Source organism: Neovison vison, chromosome 3 (genome assembly GCF_020171115.1).
Source record: "Neovison vison isolate M4711 chromosome 3, ASM_NN_V1, whole genome shotgun sequence".
Taxonomy (NCBI): Eukaryota; Metazoa; Chordata; class Mammalia; order Carnivora; family Mustelidae; genus Neogale; species Neogale vison.
The window spans coordinates 9282278-9304384 of record NC_058093.1 but is presented as its reverse complement, the minus strand read 5'-3'; the positions used below and the strand labels follow the sequence as shown (position 1 = coordinate 9304384).

General features: G+C 42.2%; 1 protein-coding gene and 1 pseudogene across 5 annotated transcripts in view; one reads left to right on the top strand and one right to left on the bottom strand.

The window, feature by feature from the left end:
- ANKRD44 (ankyrin repeat domain 44) overlaps positions 1-22107 on the top strand; it is a 321175-nt gene that overhangs the window by 284115 nt on the left and 14953 nt on the right. For all 5 annotated transcript variants that reach the window (XM_044241217.1, XM_044241214.1, XM_044241216.1 and 2 more), the window contains exons 18-22: positions 5915-6116; positions 10255-10342; positions 11339-11456; positions 12954-13170; positions 16405-16492. In XM_044241217.1, the coding sequence (XP_044097152.1) occupies positions 5915-6116; positions 10255-10342; positions 11339-11456; positions 12954-13170; positions 16405-16492 (713 nt within the window). The remainder of the gene's footprint in view (positions 1-5914; positions 6117-10254; positions 10343-11338; positions 11457-12953; positions 13171-16404; positions 16493-22107) is intronic.
- Positions 1482-1639, bottom strand: LOC122903773 (annotated as a pseudogene).

Below are 22107 nucleotides of genomic sequence, written 5' to 3'. Positions count from 1 at the left end.
GTGCACATGGTTTTATGTCTTCAATTCTGTGGGGTCATGCTTTTGCATGCTAAAATTCAAGCTAGACCAGGGGTGAGAAACTAAAGGAACTTTCTGAGTAAACCTGGCCTTTCAACCATTCTGTCTTTAAGAGACTTTCAAGTGCCTGATATAGAAGGAAAGAAGGGATAGAATTATGGAGCTTTCCTAATCACCAGCAGGGTCACTCTTTTTTTTTTCTAATTAAGCCTCTAAATTTAACACAAGCTGATGGTGAGGATTAAAGGAGAAAGTGTAGGGACAAGTTTAGCACCTAACTTAAGTGCCTTGTAACGTGACTCTGCTGTTCAGAGCAGAGCTCATTCCTTCCCACTGCCTTCCTTCCTATGTCTATTTCTCGTTCCCCTGTGTCTTCTCTTTTTTAAATCTGAACATGTTAGCCATCATGTTTTGTAGGTACACATGCCATTTATGAGTTGCTGATTCTATTTTCCTAGGCTAAGTTATACTGATGGAAATGAACATGTTGACTGTCTTGGTCACAGTAGTCACTGGCACCGAAGGAACCAGCATTTGCAGAGGACATCTAGACCCTGTTGCTCTCTCCGGGGAATTCATTTCCCTTTGGTGTGAAGTCAGGATTTCCACATCTGCTGAATCTGTTGCTGCCATGACACTTTAAAAGGAGAAGCATTTTTTGCAAAGTCAGTTTTCAAATAAGTCACAGATAAGCCCAGAGGAAAGTGAGATAGACTGATTTACAGCCTGATGTAGACCCTTCTAGCACCACTGCTTTTTACCGGAGGATAGGTCCTCCCAAGTGGCTTCAGATCACCTATGGTCAGTTGATAATGGCTGAAACTGGGTGGTGGGTATGTAGAAATTCATTACATTCGCCTCTTCTCATTGTACAAGTTTGAAATTTCGTACAGTCAAGAGGTAAAAGGACATATTCCTTTTGGTCTTGTACCCTTTCTGTAGGAGCTCATGAAAAGCCCACAGTCGGGCTCTGGGGTCTGATTGGTCTGTCTTTGAACGTCAGCACCCCCATGTAAGGCTGAGTGACCATGGAAAGTCTAGGTGATGTCTCTGCCCTTCTGTGTCCTGGTCAGTAAGGTGGGGATAACACTAGTATCCAAATTATGGGTTGTTGTGGCAATTAAATGAGGTGTCTCATGTCCAGGGCTGCCTGACACACAGGAAGGGCTCAGTAGATTTAGCTATTGCTGCAAATTTTAGGTCACACTGAAGGCTTATAATCTTACAGTTACGGTTTGCACAACAAGTGTAGATCAGAAAGGTGGACATAGAGGAATTTGTTTTCCTGTATCAAGGAAGGCAGTTTGTGTAGTAGAAGAACGGTAGTCTAAAAGTTATCCCCAGTGTATACCTTTTTGCCTCCTACTTCTGTTCAAGTCACTTTATCTCTGTGTTAAGCCTCCTTCTGGGTGGGAGGGAGGGGGTCTAGGTTTTTGATTCAATATTTGTTGGAGACAAAGATATTTTGTTTAAAAGTCACTTAAGTGAAATCACTGGGAAAATTATAAGACATTGCCTAACAGCCTAGATTTTAGTGGTCACAGATTCCGGGTTTCAATTAGCAATTAGCAATAATCGTGCCTCGGATAAACCTCATTGGCTACGATACTGCCACTGGGTTTCAAATTCGAACGTGGTCACCTAGTAGGTGATCTTGCCTAAATTAATTAACGGTGCTTGTTTTGTTTTGTTTTTTTCATTGATAAAAAGAATGTTTGGGTAGGTAAATAGCTGCTACTTAAAAAATATTTGTCTAAGTAGCAGCTATTTACCTACCCAAACATTCTTTTTATCAATGAAAAAAAAAACAAAACAAGCACCGTTAATTAATTTAGGCAAGATCACCTATTAGGTGACCACGTTCGAATCTGAAACCTGGAATCTGTGACCACAAAAATATTTGTCTAGGTACGCCTGGGTGGCTCAGTTGGTTAAGCCACTGCCTTTGGCTCAGGTCATGATCCCAGGGTTCTGGGATCGAGTCCCGCATTGGGCTCCTTGCTCAGTGGGGAGGCTGCTTCTCTCTCTGCCTCTGCCTGTCACTCTGCCTGCTTGTGTTCTCCTTCTCTCTCTGACAAATAAATAAATAAAATCTTTAAAATATATAGATATATGTCTAAAATATGTTTCTATATTTCTACTACTAATACTAATAAATGATAATAACGGCCATTCCATTAAGTCACTAATCACCAAATAATCAAGTGTCTGTCCCCACCTGGTGCCTGTGCCAGGCGTGATTAGGGGAGAGCAGTGAGAAATACACATGAAGTGCCTTCAACCAGAGGTAATAAGCAAACCAACAGATGAGTAGCAGATATCAAGTGGTAATAAGTTCTATAAAGATAAAATAAAGCAGGATAAGTCGGGACAAGAGTGGCTGGTAATACGCTGAGGTGGAGGGCAGAGGGCTGTTTTTTAGCTCGGGAGAACCTCCAGAGAAGGTGATATTTGAAGCAGAAGTACCAGGACAGCATTTGAAGAGCTTTTCAGACAGGTAATAGAAAGTACAGATACAGGGCGCCCGGCTGGCCCAGTCGGACGAGCATGAGACTCTTGATCTTGGAGTCATGAGTTCGAGCCCCACATTGGGTGTAGAACTTACTAAAATAAATAAATAAATAAACTTTTTTAAAAAGCGAGGAAGGAACAAAGAAAGGAGAAATGAAGTAAAAGAAAAGAAAAGCAAAAGTAAGAAAAGCAAAAGAAAGGAAAGAAAAAAGATGCGGTTGGCGGGAGGAGGAAATGCATGTGTTTAACCGTGGGGTAGGAGAAGGGGTTGGTGTGGTTGGACAGAGTGGGTGAGGCAGCGTGCTGACGATCAGGGTTGAAGGAGGCCCAATCCTAAGGGCTCAATGGTTTTGGATTTTATTATCAAGGAGGTGAGAAGCCACTGACTAGTTTTCATCAAGGACTGATATGTCCAACTTGAGTGTTAAGAGATCTCACCTGGAGGCTGAATGAGTAGAAGGTGGCACGGGGAGAAGATGGGAAGGAAGGCTCTTGCCATAATTCCAGCAAAAGAGGATGGCGCTATGATGAGAACTGGGTCGATTCTGGATATATTTCAAAGAAGGAGTAGAGATGATGGCGTGTTGAGGGCTGTGTGGGGCCGTGTGCTACACCTGCGCGAATTAGAACAGGGATGCAGAGGTAGATGTTTTCCTGCTTGCGGCCTGAGAACCTGGAGACACCTCTGTGCGCTTAGCAAAAGGGACCCCTTCCTCTCAGCAAACACACCCCTGTACAGGGCCTGGCACAGCTAGCATGGGGAGCCCAAGGCTATTTTTAACACCTCCTTGCCCTAGTGTCCCAGAGCCCTCATATAAGGCTACGACTCTGGGCTGAAGAGGGAAAATACAGACGACTCTAGGGTTTGGGGCCTGGGCAGCAACAAGCATAGCCTTGCCGCTTCCTGAGTTGGAAGAGGCTGCAGATGGACCAAGTTTGAGGAAGGAAATTAAGAATTTGGTTAGGGACATGTTAAGCTTGAGAGGCATGTCTTCAAGTGGAAATATCAATAGGCAGTTGAATATACAAGTCTAGAAGTAAAAGGAGACGTTACGAATGGGAAATAAATTTGAGATTCACCAGCCTATGAGTTGTTATACATCATATTATAGGTAACATATATGTTTACTACATAATATATAATAACCATAATCATTCACAAAAATAATGTCAAGAGAAAGTATTCAAACAATTCCTATCAGGACTCTTAAATTCTATGGATTCTTTTATATTTAGTTTTGGATATAATTGTTGTTAACATATACTTAGGGTAAAAATTCAAATGATTTTTTTAAAAAGTAAAATGAAACAAGTCCATATATTCATGACTTTATTTTCGATTTCTAGAGGTAGCTGCCATTAACAGTTTATTTTTTTATTAAATTTTTTATTAACATATAATGTATTATTAGCCCCAGGGGTACAGGTCTGTGAATCGTCAGGCTTACACACTTCACAGCACTCACCATAGCACGTGCCCTCCCCAGTGTCCATAACCCACCTTCTTTTATATTCTGAAAATTCGTATGAATACAGAAATATACATAGATATAGACAGGTATATATCTGGGTGTATTTGCTTTTTATATAATGAGGTCATGTTATACATACTGTCTGCGGCTTAGTTTTTCAAAAAGGTTTTGATAGATTTTGTCAAATCACTCTCTGCGAACGTCACAGCATACACCAGCAACAGAGCATAGATTGCTTTTTTCACCATGCCTTTTTTTTTATTTTAGATTTTATTTATTTATTTGAAAGAGAGAGCACGTGAGCAGGGAGTAGGGGGTAGGTAGAAGGAACAGGGAGACCAAGGGGGCTTCATCCCAGGACCCTGGGATCATGACCTGAGCCCAAGGCAGAGGCTTAACCCACTGAGCCACCCCCATGCCCCTGCTTTTTTTTTTTTTTTAAGATTTTATTTATTTATTTGACAGACAGAGAGAGAGAGATCACAAGCAGGCAGAGAGAGAGAGGGAAGCAGGCTCACCGTTGAGCAGAGAGCCCGATGTGGGGCTCGATCCCAGGACGCTGAGACCATGACCTGAGCTGAAGGCAGAGACTTAACCCTCTGAGCCACCCAGGTGCCCCCGTGCCCCTGCTTTTATTTTACCATGTCTTAACTAGTACTGGATGTGACCAAACGTAATCACTGTCAGTCTGGTAGTTGAAAAATAGCACCTTAAAAAATGTATGTGTTTCCTCCATATGTTCATTGGCCTTTCCTATTTCTTATTCTGTGAGCTTTTCATGCCCTTTTGTACATTTTCCTAAGTTTTGAAATGGTTCGTAAGAGTTTTTTGGGCATGAGAGATACTGTTCTTTTGTCTGTGCTAAGCTTCTTTTCAAACGTGCTGTGCCTTGAGGAGCCGCTGCAGTGGGGAAGGGAAAAGTGCAGCCGACAGAAGAGGGGCCCCGGCTGGCGAGGACACTGGGAGCAGGTCTTCTCTGCGTCTCCTTCTTTACGTCCTTCTCCCTCCTTAGTCCCCCCTCCTATCCTTATCCCTCTTCTTTCTTTTATTTCCGATGTCCTTTGCCCATGTATGCACATACATTTTTTAACTTTACACACTTAATGCAAATTATCTCAATCTTTCAATTTTGTGTCTTGGTAGTGGAAAGCCTCTTGACCTAACATAGCATAGGACCTCATCATAAGCCTGAACTTGCTGCTGGTACACGGGAATGTATTTCCATAATTGTGTCTGTGTTTTCACGATAATCAATGGGAGAAGTAAAGGAGAAAGGAGGAGCATCCACTGTGCACAAGATATTATAGAAAACCTTATGAATTTATCTCTTTTTATCTTTCCTGGGAGGCAGCTTTTATTGCTCTCATTTTATAGATGAGAAAACAAACTCTAAGTGAAATTAAAAAACTTGCCCGGGGTCCCCCTGCTTAGAAATTAAAATGTTAGACTGTAACAGATCTCTATGCTTCTGATAAATTATCAAGTCCACATTGTCTTTAATGATTTTATCCTCTCTAGGTTTAACAGAGAAGTCTCCCCCAAAATATTCTGGTTGTGTCAGTATGTTTGGGACTGAACCGATAGAAGGTTATATTAATTCATTCAGCTGCTAGTCTGTGTTAGATTATTAGATGGGTAGATATAAATACAAGAATACATTTAGTACCTCTGGAACATATTATTTCACAAACAAGAAAGAACTTGCAGAAATTCATATGTAGCCTGAGGCTTATGCATTATAATTTTTCAGTCTGACGTTCCGGTTTGTCTGTTTCAATAATTATCCCCAGCATCTTTCTGATGTGCTCCTTGGAGCAGTCTCCAGCGGTGACCCAGGAGGCTTAGCCCCTCACGTGGGTGGTTGTGGGATTTGGGGTGAGCGAGCATTTCAGCGGTCAGTTTCTTCCTTGCAGGCCTACAATGGGCACCACCAAGCCTTGGAAGTCCTTCTGCAGTCGTTGGTGGACCTGGACATCAGGGATGAGAAAGGCCGCACCGCTCTGGACCTGGCTGCCTTTAAGGGACACACAGAGTGTGTGGAAGCACTTATCAATCAGGGCGCGTCCATCTTTGTGAAAGACAATGTAACCAAAAGAACCCCACTCCATGCCTCAGGTGGGTCCTGTCAGGAGTCTGGTTGCAAGTCGAAGGAAAAGGATGGCAGCATTTCCTTTCATCTCCACTCTTATGAAATTTCAGTTTTCTTTCTATATTAACTCTGCCTACACTCTTCCAAAATGCTTTTGGCCCACTTGAAGAGGATCCACTTGAAGAGGATTCGTGTTTTCCAGCCAGAGAGGCTCTAGCCTTCTTCTTTTGGAACAGTTTTAGGTTCACAGCAAAACTGAGAGGAAGGCACAGAGATGTTCTGTGTATTTCCTGTCTCCCTCCACCCCCCACCCACACACATGCGCGGACTTCCCCATTACCAGTCACCCTCCCCAGAGTGTTTCATTCCTTACAATTGCTAAACCTCCAGGGACCCATCCTAATCATCCAAAGTCTTCAGTGTACCTTAGGGTCCGTTCTTGGTGTTCTCCCTTCTGTGAATTTGGACAAATGTATGATGACATAGATCCAGCATTATGGTATCATATAAAGGAAGGTACTAGAAACACTGCCCTAAAAATCCTCCGCACCCTATCTTGCCTTCTTAACTCAGAAGAGAGTTCAGAATTTTGACCGGTGGCTATCCCAAAACTTCCTAAACAGGAAACAGGGTGTAATGTAATCTTCAAATGAGTTACAAAGACTAAACCACACAGCATTTTATAGCAAAAAATCAACAATTTTTTTACAGCTATTTCATAAAAAGTCATCAGACAGCAATATAATCGGTACATCATTCTGCCAGTCTAAATGATGCTTCTTAGCTTTTGCTCTGCTGCTGATTCTTGATGCAGCATGTGTAAAAATAGAGACTCTTAAAAGTATATGTATATATCAAAAAGTAAGTAATTTGCCTTTTCTGGGACTTTTCTCCAGTAGACATAAAATAAAATTCCATCAAGACGTTCTGGATATTTACACAGATATAAAGGTAACGTGGGAGAATCTGTAGCTCAGCGAAGGCATGAATTCCTTTTGGGTCAGGAATTCAATGATATTAGCCTTTGATCAGGACGGTAGATCCTGTCTCATAAAGAGAAATAACTATCTTATTCAGACCATGGAATAATGGGTGGATTGGGGAACAAAGGAGCAGAGACAGTTTTTCGAAAAAACTTTTTACTTGATTCTTGTTACTTGGAAAAAAAAGCTGGGTCTTGTGAAACTATTTCCATATATATCCTTGAATTTCCAAACCACTGAAGAAAAGCAATATAGAGGTTCAAAAAAACATGGTGTTGCCTAATTACCTGGAAATGATTATTCCTGGAAAAACTTGAGCCATGAGGTCAGTAATGGTTAGTAAGGTTAAACTATAAATTCTCATTTCCCATCACACTTTGTGCTTGATATTATTGTAAAGTATCATTGTGAAGTTTGGTGTTCAGGGCATGCTTGGTATTATTATAAAATTCAAATTTAGTTCTCCCTAAAGATTAATTGTATATTATTATGGCAAACATTCTCCTTTAGCTACAATGTACAGTATTTCCTGCCAGTTACAAAAGGCCTTTTTCCATGGTGGAACATTGTCCTTGTAAACCGGTAAACAATGAAGGATGATCATTGTCGTTCATTTGCCACCATGACACGGGTTGTGGGCCAATGGAGCCCCCTGGTGGTCAAGATGACTCACTCCTCTTGGATTTCCCTCACGACATTCATTGGACGCTCGGCCTGTCCTTTGACTCTATTTTCCACAAAATGTCTGCTGTGCCGAAGCTTTAGCTTGCGCTTCCAGAATCTTTTCCAATTTGAGAGGCAGTTTGATTGTTTCAAATCCTGGGAGTACTGGGAGGGCCCGAAGCTGGGATGGAGAGTAGAGTTTTGGCACAGAGAGTTGCAGTGACAGTTGTGGCCTGTGAGCAACATGAGAAAGGGCTGTCACTCACGCCAGGGAGAGACCGGGTCACTCACGCTGGGGAGAGCCCAGGCTGGTCTGAGACAAAGCTGGAGTGTGCAGGGCACAGCCCAAGGAGATGCTAGCATCTTTTTGCTAGAAGGCAACTAGGGGAAAACGTGTGTGGGAAGCGAATGAGAATTCTAGTGTTGCTACGCTTTTATAGTAGAGAGGAATGAAAATTACCTGAGGGCTATGAGCTAAGTTCCAGAGCCTACTGCTTTGGAACCCTACACCCTGCCCACAAAACAACAAAACAAAACAAAAACCACCTTAGAAATGGGTTTGTTCTCCAGCATTCCTAGATGATTTTCTTCTCTTTTTCTGTGTAGCCAAAAACCAAACGTCTTTGGAACTATTATGATTATGAGTATTTCAAGAATATCAAATTGATAAGGGAAGAGAAATCCATGAACACACACCAGACCTGCATTCTCATGGCCCCACTGTCTGTGCTGTTCAGCTCTCAGTCCTCTGCCCATCATGTCCTTTTAAGCAGCCATTGAATTCTTGCATATTTTACCAGTGGCAATAGATTTAGTGTAATTTTTCAAACGAACAAACAAAACAGCAGCAACAGCAGCGTGTTGCCTGTACCCCGGTTCACAACAGGTCCTCCTGAGACACATAACCGGGACACTGCTGAACGAGCTGAGCGCCGTGGTCTCCTCAGTGTGGGCATTATTCCTGCCGTTCATTGGGTTGTGTCGATGAGTGTGAACTCGTTCTAATGTGCATTGTCCCTGGAAGACATGTCGTTCAGTTAGCATTCTCTCAGGACCGGCGGGCAATCAAAAAAATGTAAAACGCAGCTCTTAGAAGAACCTTCATCAGCCGAATATAGCTGCGGCTGTTCCCTTCCCTCTCTACAGCCACCGTGGGGTAAAAGCAGCGCGCTTTGTGGTGTTCGCATTGTTCAGAAAGGAGAGAAGGTCACGTTGGGAATTTTAAGCATATTTGTTCCCGTCCTACTCCCTCAGCGGAAAGCCATGTTTTCTGTAAGGCTGTGCGTTCCATTCAACAAGCTGGAGGTGTGATGACCTTAGCCCAGCGGGTCATCATCCCGGGAGGCTCGCTTCCCTGCCCTGGAGACACCGCCACTCCCCAAAGTAGCATCTCGCCTGGTGCGCCCGGTAGTACAACCTTGTATTTTTTTAATAAATATTTTATTTATTTATTTGACAGACAGAGATCACAGGTAGGCAGAGAGGAAGCCAGAGAGAGAAGAAGGGAAGCAGGCTCCCCGCGGAGCAGAGAGCCCTTCGTGGGGCTCGATCCCAGGACCCTGGGATCATGACCTGAGCCGAAGGCAGAGGCTTTAACCCACTGAGCCACCCAGGCGCCCCCACAACCTTGTATTTGACCGCAGCTGGTCAAGGCCAACATTAGGGCCCGCTTTCCTGCCTGCGGGCAGCCCCCACCAGGGTGAGAAGGGGCGAGGGAGGATGGGGCAGCGCCTGGGAAGGGTGAGGCGGGCACCGGAGTCACAGCTCAGCCAGGGACAGACGGAGGGGCCAGAGGGACGGGAGGTGGCAGCCATGCGAGACCCCGGGAGGTAGAGAAACCATGGGTCGTAGTTGGCGGAGCTCGTGGGCAGAGCTGTCCGGCAGCTGCGGGGGCACATCGGTGAGTCTCCTGCGAGCCGCTGGCCAGTCCAGGAGGGCCGAGCCCAGAGCTGCGTCCACCGGCCCTGTGGGAAGCTTTGTGCGCGTCGCCCGTCCTCAGCCCGAACCACCGCTTTCACGTCTGCCTCCACATGTGAAGCGACTGGGAGGGCAAGATGGCGGGACCCGTCCCGCGTCTCCCTTCCTCCGCTCCTCTGCTGCCCCCTTCCCTCCTCTCCTGCGCCCCTTCTCCATTCCTTCTAACTAAAAAGGGCGGGAGGCAGGCTGGACACGGGGTTATAAGGAATTGGGTGACTCTCTTGGGGGAACACGGCGAACAGCCGCACATTCGGGAGAGGCCATCAGTCCCATACGAGGACACAAGAGAGGACATCACTTTCCCGGAACAAACTCTCAGAACAGGGACAGGAAGAAGCTGGGGGAGGACCGAAGTGCCTGATGGGAAGGACGGGGCGGAAGAACCGAGTGTCAGACGCCGGGGCGCCACCTGCCGGCGAGCCCGGGGAGTGCTGGCAGCGGCCACTGAAACGACTAACCTGAAGTCCAGATAAACTTGGCTTTGGAGGGGTATGTGTGGTGCTGGTCTGTTAAGAGGAATGTCCGCTCTTTTCTTTTTCAGTAATTAACGGTCACACACTGTGTTTGCGGCTCTTACTAGAAATTGCGGACAACCCAGAAGCCATTGACGTGAAAGACGCCAAAGGACAGTGAGTGTTCTTCCTCCGGGCCTGGGGGCGGCAGTTCAGCCCCAACGGGTCACGGGCCATGTTTGTTACACAGCTAGGCGGGTGGACGCTGAATTCTAGTCTGAGGTGCTTGTTTGGGGGAAATTTATAGTTGAGAGCCCTAGAACAATGTGGGGGCTTTGCACTGGAGTGTGCAGCCAAGGAGAGTGTGGAGAGGGGTGTATCTCGAAGACAAGGAGCCAACCTTTCATGTCTGCGGCCATGAGTCCTGGCCCTGCTTTCATTTGTTTCTTCTTTGTATCCGTTTTTACCCTCTCCTGAAGCTGCGCATTCCCATTTTTTAAACTAATGATGACAGTAGGACAGACCTCAAGAGGTTATCTCTATCATAAAAAAAAACTTCATATTTTTATCATTTCTGAGTTTGTTTTTCCAAAGTATTTTCCATCTGTTAGCCCATCCCCCCAACCAGTCTTCGGGAAATGTGGCGCCAAAAACAAAGCATGGAGTGACTCATCCCAGATGCATGAATTAGAGTCAGAGTTAAAATGAAAACCTCACCTCCCGGGTCCCGACACTGTTTTTTTCCCTCTGGACTTGTCAGGCTTTTCTTCACGGCAAGGAAGCTTTGATGAACTAAAGTCTTAAGCAGAAGTTCAAGGTAGAAACTATGAAAGTAGAACTAAGATGATAGGAGCAAGAGAGGCTCCTGTGTAGACACACCCCCTGCTCAGTGATTATTTGGAGAATGCCACGCAGTTTTGAAAATGATGGGATTAACATGAGCAGTTTGAGAAGGAACGTTCCCCTGTTCCACCTGGACCCCAACACCATTCCAGGGACGGGGATAGCTTTCTCCATGCAGTGTGGAGTGAACTGGGGACACTCAAAATATTAAGCAATTGTTAAGAGGAGAGAGAAAGGGAAGAGAGAGGGGTCCTCCCTCTGGAAGTAAGGGATGGGTTTTTGTTTGTTCGCTTTCCCTGATCTTCCTGCCTGGTTGATTTCTCTGCCTAGAACCCCGCTGATGCTTGCGGTGGCGTACGGACACATTGATGCTGTTTCACTGTTACTTGAAAAGGAAGCCAATGTAGATGCTGTTGACCTCATGGGCTGCACAGCTTTACACAGAGGGGTACGTGCCTTTCCTCGGCTTTAGTGAAGTAATTTTGCAGTGAGACCGTTTCCTCTTTTTCCCCCATATGAAGCTTTAGTAAAAAGGTTGTTCCCTAAGATAAGTAATTAATCTCAGCCAGTTGGTAGAACATGCAACTCTTGATCTCCAGGTCGCAGGTTGAAGACCCTCATTGAGTACAGAGATGACAAAGAAAGAAAGAAAAAAAGAGATCACAGGGGCGCCTGGGTGGCTCAGTGGGTTAAGCCTCTGCCTTCGGCTCAGGTCATGATCTCAGGGTCCTGGGATGGAGCCCCGCATTGGGCTCTCTGCTCAGCAGGGAGCCTCCTTCCTCCTCTCTCTCTGCCTGCCTCTCTGCCTACATGTAATCTGTCAAATAAATAAACAAAATCTTTAAAAAAAAAAAATCACAAAACCTTCTGCAAAGGTAAAATAACAGCTGCTCCTAGGTCCTGCTTTTCAGAGTTCATGTTAGATTGTGATAATGGATACACGAACACCCGCTGTTGGTGGGATTGGTTCTGGTTTGTGATTATGCACACATCCTAGAAAATTTGCAAAAAAAAAATAAAATAAAAGGCTCAAAAGAAGAAGAAAGTCACAATCACCAGTAATCTTACCCCCTGGAAATAACTACATTTCGGTGTATGTATCACCCGTCTTTTTTGCTGGATAGGGTTTGTTTTGAATTTAAAAAGAGAGAATACTGAAGATGCTATTTGGAACCTGGTTTTTTTCTCAAAGTAAATCAGGGACCTTTTTCCATGTCACTAAATGTTTTTCTGCCCCGTTATTCTAATCTCCCATTGTGTGCAGGAGGTGTAATTTATTCTGATGATTACCTAGTTTTCAGTGGCCATGCTATTTCTAATTGTTCCTTATTGCAAATGTTGGCCCATTCGCCACCGGAATTATGTATACTGTGGATGATTCTTCATACATATCTGCTGAAATTTTTCTAAAACATGCCAAACTAAATGAAACAAAAACAGAAATCATAAAGTTGCTGCTTGGGAATGGTGCCGAACACTATGATGAATGAAAAGACAAACACTAAGTGGTCAATGTCATAATCACGGTTGACGACTTCCTGTGGGCGGAGCACAGGCTGGGAGACTTTACTGTCTCGTTACAACCTGCGAGTCCTTGTTGCTGTTCCCGCTGACAGGTAGAGGAAGTGAGGCACAGACAGGCAGATCGATGTGCCCAGGGTTCACAAGCGGGAATCCCGGGCTCCACCTGTACCTTCCTGATTCGAAAAGCCGGTATCTTCCGCTCTAGCTTGAGACCCTTCAAGTTATTGTTCAGAGAGTCTAGAGATGTTGCTAAGATGCTGGTGTGTTGGCAGACTTCTCTGTCATGAATCTTGCTGGGGTTGTCCCCCTCTGTCCTCTGACCTATCCCCGATAAGGCCCAGGCCTCTTGTACTCACCGCCTTGCTTCCTGCGTCTCTGCCCATCTGAGATGTGTCTTGTGTTTTTCGTTGCGATGCATCAGATTATGACGGGCCACGAGGAGTGTGTGCAAATGCTGCTGGAGCAAGAAGTGTCGATTCTGTGCAAAGACTCCAGAGGGAGGACCCCGCTGCACTACGCGGCTGCTCGCGGCCACGCCACGTGGCTGAGCGAGCTGCTCCAGATGGCGCTGTCCGAGGAGGACTGTTCTTTCAAAGACAACCAAGGCTACACGCCGCTGCACTGGGCTTGTTACAATGGTGAGTGCGTTGCCCTTTGACTGATTCCAGTAGATTCCCTACGTGGCACGGCTGTGGTCTCAGCGGAGGTGAGAATGTACTGTAACGCCCTAAACCATGGTTTCCGATCTTTCTGAACCTGTGATACCTTTTTTCTCTTTTGAGCTCTTCCCTTCATGACCACCATGATGCCCTATTTTTGTCAATCACCAACATGTAACTCGCACTCAGAACCTCCAGTGAGCTGAAGTAACTAATTTTAATCAGGGTTTTTAGTTTACCCGGGTAAAGGAGAGCGCCTACAAGGAATTAAAATAATACAGCTGAAAACAAACAAACAAATATGATGTAATAATCTGTTACAGTTGCCTACTAGTATACACATGATTTTTTTTTTCGGCATTTCTTTTTATGTCCTATACCCCCCTGTTTATTTAATTGCACTTGTTGTTTGGGAGATTTTAAATTTCTCATTTCACGTATTTGAGTAAAAATGGAAAATGCATACTAATTGGAACATATCGGAAATACGGAAGTGCCTAATGTTGTCTCCATTTCCAAATTTACCTTCTAATGTAATTCGGTAGGTATCTTTCATAATTTTCCTTTGAGAACAATATATAAATACAAATTGTATATGCCATCTATTTTTGAAAACTAGAATCATGTCACAAATATTAGATAACTTTCTTTTTTGTTACTATTTACGTAAGTTTCTACTGGAGATATTCTCACAGATCCATATGAATCAGTATCCATGGGTCTTTTTCATGGTTGTCGCAGCAGGATACGTAGACACACGTGTGAGTGTGTATACCAGAATTTATTGTTTATTCATACCAGATCCTTGCTGATGAGCATTCAGATTGGTTTCAGGTTTTTCCTGATTACAAACCATGCTTCAGTGTGTGTGTTCGTATTAACTGAAATTCTGTCAGTTAAGTTTCCAAAAGTGAAATTATTAGTAAGAGAGCATGTATATTTTTTAATTTTAGTGAATTACACCATATTGCTTTTCAAAAAGAGTATAAAAGTGTATTACTCCATCAGTAATATAAAACTTGCTACTTTCTTAAGCCTTTCCCAGCTCAAGACAATATCATCTTTTTAAAAAAATTTTTGTCAATTTGAAGGACAAGAAACAGGCACCTCATTATTTCAAATTGCATTTCTCTGATAGTGTATTTATTTATGTATGTGAATTTCCTTTTCCTCTTCTGGACATGCCTTTTTCATCTGTTGCCCATTTTTTTCCTATTGAGTTCATCATTTCTCATATGTTTGTAGAAGTACCTTGTCTTAGAAATAGGAACCCTCCACTCGTTATATATGCTGCAAATGTTTTCTCTCTGTCTTTCATTTGTCTTTGTTCCTTGATTATGAAACCCTTTTCCATGCAGAGATTTTGAATTTTTAGTAGTTGAATCTGTCAAATTTTCTCTTTTATTGCACAAATGTTTCCAATCTTGTTTAAGAAACTCTCCCCCCCCCCAGTTTTATGTGGATAATTTCCCAAATACTTCTTACTTGGTTTCTATAATTTTATTTTTCTATTTTCAATTCTTCTATTAAAATTTTCACTCAGAAACTCTAATTATTAGGACCAAAAAGGTTTTTGGGGTGCTCTCATATATTGACGTCAGACCTTTCATTATGCTTTCATTATAGTCCTCCTTTTTTCAGTGAGAGCAAGTTTTCTCCTGTTCAGCCATTGACAGATTATGATTTTTTTTTCCACTTACTAATGGATGAGAGCTCTCTAACCACCATCTGAGTCAAGCTGTGAGAGCTCTCTAGCACTAGAAAACCTACCGGAAGGGGAAGACACACTAAGAGTGCTGATTACAGACCACATCCTCTCCCCCAGAGCCGGGTGGGTGGGGAGAGCAGGTCTCTCTGTTCTTAGGCCACTGCAGGTGCACACAGGAAGGAGGATCTGTCCTTTCCCAAGCAATCTCCTTTCCAGTACAGTCTTCTAGATCTAGGGTTCAAGCTCCCATCTTCCCAGATCCCTTCTACTGAGCACTTTGAATATTGACATTTGTGCAAGTGTCCCCAGTCCTCCCTACATAGACCCTAGGTTAGGATTCATAATGGTCTCCAAGGAATGGTAGGTTTAGATGCTGCCCTAAGAGAGGTCCTTTGGGGAGGGATTCATACTCCTAGAGGGGTTGAAGTGTTTGGGACTATTTGAGGGAGGGTTGGATGTAGTTGGAAAGCTAAACAGTGTAACTTGAATAAAGTTAGGGGATTTTATATTCATTACTTCATATGCCTCTCCATCCTCCTTAAAAGCAGTTTCAGCTTTCTTCTCTACAGGTTCAAGAATGGTGGGACTTGTATTTTAGCACTTAAAATTATCCAATCTACATAATTCTGGGATAGATCATAAGTGAACTCTAATTTAGCGCTAAATTAAGCTAAAAAGAGGTTCAGGACAATAGTCTGTATCCCAAAGCCAAACAGCATCGCCTTCTTGCTCCTCTTGCTCAAGGCACATTGTCTCACAAACCATAGTTAGGTCTTTTATCAACCAAAAACTCCATGATTCTGTGACATGAGAAACTGAGATTCACAGATGCAAGTGGGTTGCCTAAGTCATGTAACAAGTAAGAAGACAGAACTGGGGCCTTACTCAACTCAAAATTGGTTGATTTAGAAACTACTGTCATTTTGTTGAAAATAATCCCTCACATTCATTAATCTACTTATTAAAAATATACTTATTGGGTGCATTCTGTTTGCCAGGAATTGGTCTTGGTGCCATTTTAAACCCTTCCATTGTATTTTATAGTCAAAGCCCTTTCACCAGCATTGCCTCAAATATGGTTTTCTATCAATCGCATCTTCTTTCCTGAATTAGGTTGCAGAATTGGAAGTGAACCCATTCATGTGGGTGAAAGGAGAATTTCCTGTTGTAAACATGGGCAAACTGAGGCATACCTCTGCCAGGCACCTCTCTCCTAAGAGCTGAGAATGACATCGAATCTATTCTACTTGCAAATGAGGTCCCTTCTTTATCTCTTTCTCTCCTCTAGAACATATGGCCTTCCCTGTTTCATTATGTCTCCGAACACCTGTGAGCATAATTAATGACATTGTGGCATTTTGTTTATTCCGTGGAGAATGACTATTCAGCCAATTCAGGGAAATTCATAAGCCAGAATTCAGTACTTAACAACAGCAACAAAAATAGACTGTGTTGAACAAAATTTCTTTCTTAGAAGCTCTCTAAATTCTGTTGATTCCTTGCAGGTAATGAAAACTGTATAGAGGTACTTCTGGAGCAAAAATGTTTTCGCAAATTTATCGGTAATCCCTTCACTCCACTGCACTGTGCAATGTAAGTAGAAATGCTGGGACTTGACGGTGTTGCCTTAATCCTTTTAACTATATACAGAGAGGTTGCTTCTCTGGGAAAGGCCAGGCTTTTACGCTATAGGTGAGACCAATGTATTCCACTTTGCCGCTAAAGGCAAATGGGTCTGATAGCAGAGTGTGGTCCTGAGCGTTAATGATTTTCCAGGAGCTTTTTGTGGAGTGCCCAGGTTCCCAGGCGGGTCACATGTCACCTGAGAGAAACTACATGAAGGGTTCTGGGTGATTAAGAGGCACATTGCGCCCCAGGTGGGGAGCTCTCCAGAGGTGACACACATTTGTGTACCAAATTCTAAACACAAGTTGGGGTTAACAGCAATATACCTATGGATGATTAGAAGACATTTTATGCCAGGAAGACTTTTTGTATATTGTAATTCTCCATTCTTCCTGCGTTACAAGTTCTTTATCGATAAATGCACTTTTTGCTGCCATCTCATGGCATGAGCCATCGTTGAGCGTGTACGGTGACTTCAGGGCAGACTTCCGTGGTAGGCCTGGGGGAAGGTGGGCTCTTGGGGCCTGCTTCGTCTTTGCATTGTCTGCGGGCTTCATGTGCTGCTGATCATTTGATTGAAAGATACTGCAGGCATAAAGCAGATGAATAAAGAAAGTAAGGAGTAAAGGGTAGGGGTGATTTTAAATCTGAAGGAACCATGTCTTTGTCACTTTGGTACCCCTCAAAAATCTAACATGATCCCTTGCATAAGTGGTGTGCAGTAAACTCCTTCCAGGATGTAGGGGTTCTGAAGAAATGCTGGGGTTCCAGTATGTGTGCCGTTAGAACTGTTCAGATGATTAAAGAAGACATTTCAACTGATACCAACTTTATTTTACACTTCATGAAGCAGACAGTTTCCACTTGCAAGAGATCAGAGAACTGCAGAGTGAGGCAGAAAACCGAAGTTTCCACAAAATAACAGGAAACGGGGAAGAGAAGGAGTAGGAATACCTGATTACTAGGGTTACATATCTGGCCTTATTTGAGGTCTCGGAGGAATGGGGCCATCACCCATATCACTTGGTCATTATTCATGAGTTAACTAGATGGTCTGACCTCCAGGAAGATGGAACATTTACAAGAACATGAAACCTGAAAGGTAAGGGGTATTTTGCTGATGTTGTTTCCCAGGATCCGTGGTGCCCCGCCTACTGAGTAGGTTCATGTGGGATCAGTCGGCAGTTCTTCCTCCCCACTTTGATCAACCTCTGGTCAACCAAGAGGTTTGGGCAAAGGTGATGTTGCAAGTTATTCTCAGCTACCATTGTCTCTTTGGGTCTCAGTGTCTAGTTCACGGGAGACGATGTTGGGTCTTCATTCTAGTTGGAGGGAGACCATAGGTTACCTGGCTTATGGCTGCATCCACTCATCCAGAACCCTTGAGAGAACAGACGAGGAAGATAATTATTAATAGTAAAAGTATTCCTAATGTTTGCAGGGCATGCCTGACCCAGGGTCCCCATGAGCCAAACCAACTAGAATTGCAGAAGTTAAAAATAATCCCAGAGAGAGGACACTTCTTGAAGCCGGTTGTCCTGTTGATCACCTTTGCATTTATTTACTTGTCAAAAATATCAAAAGATTTTAAAATACTTAGTCAAATAGGATCATAGGTCACTGTGCAACAGTGCTTAGTTAACCATTCAACCAAAGTGATACAGCCACAGACATTAAAGATAAATAGAGAAAGTTAGGTAATGGCTCAAAAACAAACCAAAACCCTCCATACCTCTTCTAGTGTTAAGAAGACTGGGATTCCTTTTTTTTTTTTTTTAAGATTTCATTTATTTATTTGACAGAGGTCACAGGTAGGCAGAGAGGCAGGCAGAGAGAGAGAGAGAGGGAAGCAAGCTCTCCTCTGAGCAGAGAGCCCGATGCAGGACTCGATCCCAGGACCCTGAGATTGTGACCTGAGCTGAAGGCAGAGACTTTAACCCACTGAGCCACCCAGGCACCCCAAGAAGACTGGGTTTTCTTAAGTAATTAAGGATAAATTAAAAATTTATAAATAAAATATAAATATATATAAATATTTTTATTTATAATATACAAATAAATATAAACTATAAATAAAAAATAAAAATAATTTATAAAAATAAATTAAAGATTGAGCAAGATAGCCTAAAGCACAGTAAATTATTTTGGTAAGACACAGAATCTCTGCTTTTCAGGAGGGTTACTTAAGAGGTTAATAAAAGGGGCACCTGGGTGGCTCAGTGGGTTAAAGCCTCCGCCTTTGGCTCAGGTCATGATCCTGGGATCGAGCCCCGAATCCGGCTCTCTGCCCAGCGGGGATCCTGCTTCCTCCTCTCTCTCTCTTCCTTGCTGCCTACTTGTGATCTCAATCTGTCACATAAATAAATTTCAAAAAAAATTTTTTTAAAAAGAGGTTAAAAAGCAACAAAAAAACTTTACTTACATTTTCTTATTAAAAGCAGATCAATAATCTAAGGGGGAAAAAAAACCTTTGTTCCTTTAACAGAGAGAAAACCAAATTCTAATTTTGTACTAGTGTACTTTTGATATTAAAACTCATTTTTTTAACTTAAGTAAATCCATTCCAATCTTAGCCAGCTTGACCACAGAGAATTCCTTTTCCTAGATTCCTTTTCCACAGTTTTACATCCATTCCACAGAGCTTTTATATCCATTCAGATTTTGTCCCGTTTTCCCTCTCTTTCTCATTCCAGAAAAAAATAACAAATAATCATTTTACTTTAAGACAAAATTCCTTTCTCTTTTTTCTTAGCAAAAATAAATAAATAAATAAATAAACAAAAACCATGTCTTTCATACCTTTCCTTATCCAAAAACAATACATTCTACTTTTATTATCTATTTTTCTTAAAATTATTTTCTGTCATCCTTATTACTTCTAAATAGTTTTAATTGATTAAAGTTTTTAACCCCTAGAATCCTTAATGACTAGTGAAAACTAAGAGGTAAGCACTAGTGAATTGTGAGTTCCATTAGCATTCTATGGATTAGCAAACACATAAATAAACTTCCTAATTCCTAGGAGTACATTCTTCTTCATGATCCATATTTCAATGTGTTATAAAACATGTTTTCTGGGGCGCCTGGGTGGCTCAGTGGGTTAAGGCCTCTGCCTTCAGCTCAGGTCGTGATCCCAGGGTCCTGGGATCGAGCCCCACATCGGGCTCTCTGCTCGGCGGGGAGCCTGCTTTCTCCTCTCTCTCTCTCTGCCTGCCTACTGGTGATCTCTGTCTGTCAAGTAAGTGAATGGAATCTTAAAAAAAAAAAAAAAAATGTTTGCTAATGGAGCCAAATATCTATAGTTCCTCTGTCAAAGGAAGCCAAAAGTGGATAAATCTATGTTCAGTGATAATGTTTCAGAGTTTTATATTAATTGGAAATGATCCAGGAGTCAATGAATATGCGTCATTTAAAGTATCTCAGTTTAACTGAGGTTTCCTATTACCAAAAACATTTTTTGGAAACTATTTTTAAGTATACATAGCATAAAGCATAATTGTTGTCAAAAGTTTACTTATAAAGTTTTACCTTACTTATATCTATTTAATTTACTTGTTCTTAATGATTATGTTTAGATCACTCATGAAAACTCTGAGATATTAAACAGCTAACCATCATTTTAAATTATCTTTCTGATTGACAAATTTTGTAACAGTGATAACATGAGCTTATTTGACGTTTAGTAAACCTAGGTAGAATAAAAGTTTTACCTCTGCATTATAAGTGCTAATAACTCTGAATACATGCCCATTTTAATTACACCAACTAACCTAGAACTAGTCCTTGTTTACCAAAGATTAACCCAGATCATTTGAACCTGAAAAACATTTAACTCAAATATAGAAACTCAGTTTCTATATTTCTGAAAATATATATGACTTATGTAAGTGCTCTTTTTATTATCTTATTTTATTTTTATTAGGGGGCACAGGGAGAGGGAGAGAGAGAATCTTAAGTAAGCCCCATACCCAGTGGAGCCCCACGCAGGGGCTCAGTCTCACAACCCTGAGATCATGACCTGAGCCGAAACTAAGAGTCAGCCGCTTAACTGACAGGCACCCCAAGTGCTTAATGTTCTTTAAGCCAATTAAATAGAGCTCTTTACGACTTAATTTTGACAATACCCTCTGGAGATAGAAAACAACATAATGTACGTACATAGACATACATACACATATAGATGGACACGAACAGAAATCTTAATAACTTTTTTTTCTTTTTTCCTTTTTTAATTCACATATAATATATTATTTGTTTCAGGGGTATAGGTCTGTGAATCATCAGTCTTACATAACTTTTGTTTTTAAATTTTAGGCTTTAAGCAAGTATGATAATGCAAAACTTAATCTAGTTTATTTAAAAAACAAAACAAAAGCACAGATCCAGATTGTGTTTCTAGCAAATGGAATAGGTTAAGGTTATCTGCTCAGATGGCTTAAACTTTCTACTAATATTGAGAAAACTTGAGTTGTTGTTTTTTTTTAATTCCAGTATAGTTAATATATAATGTTGGTTTTGGGGGATTTTTTTTTTAAGATTTTATTTATTTATTTGACAGAGAGAGATCACAAGTAGGCAGAGAGGCAGGCAGAGACAGAGAGAGGAGGAAGCAGGCTCCCTGCTGAGCAGAGAGCGCGATGCGGGACTCGATCCCAGGACCCTGAGATCATGACCTGAGCCGAAGGCAGCGGCTTAACCCACTGAGCCACCCAGGCGCCCCGGGATTTTTTTTTTTTTTTTAAGTTTTATTTAAAGTAAATTCTGTGCCTGGTGTGGGGCTTGAACTCAAGACCCTGAGATCAAGAGTGGCATGCTCTACTGACTGAGCCAGCCCGGTGCCCTTAAGTTTTTATTCATATGCCAGTTAGTTAACATACAGTGTTATATGCATTTCATGTGTACAATATTCAGCAATTCCATACATCACCCAGTGTCCATCAAGACTTAAGATTTTTTATTTCCCTAGTTTCCAAATACCCTTTATTTTTTTTCCTTCTTTTTTCTGAGAGCAGTTATCTCTCTGAAATGTGCATTTCAAAGAGAGGGCCTGGAAAGGAGTTCCTGGAGAAGACCAGGTAGAGCTCAAAGACACAGGGAAGGAAAGCAAGATCCTCCAAGAGGGATTTTCCAATACCTATAAGCCTTTTGAGATGAGTAAGAGAGGTTTGGGATTGGTAAAAAGGATAAGCAAGCTTTTTCTGTTCTTTAAAAACTCAATTTGCAAGGCAAAGAGAGTTGATTTTAATTCCTCAAAGAAAGGGGGCCTGACCTGTTCATCCAACTACATTCTCTTTAATTTTCTTTTTTGTATCAAGGAGAAGATCTTCCTTCAACTGAGGTAGAAATCAAACGATTCCTTTGTTCTAGATTTAGAGCTGTTTGTCTTTGGAATGCCCCCCAGTCCCTACCCCTCACCCCATACATAGCTTCATTTTAGCTTACGGGGAAGGCCTAAAGAAAGTCACAATTAGACTCTGAATACCAGCTGCCTATTTGGCCAACTTCTGACCAGTGGTAAAGCTACTTTTAAAAAAGAAGGGAAAAAAATAAAATAAAATAAAATAAAAATAAAAATAAAAAAG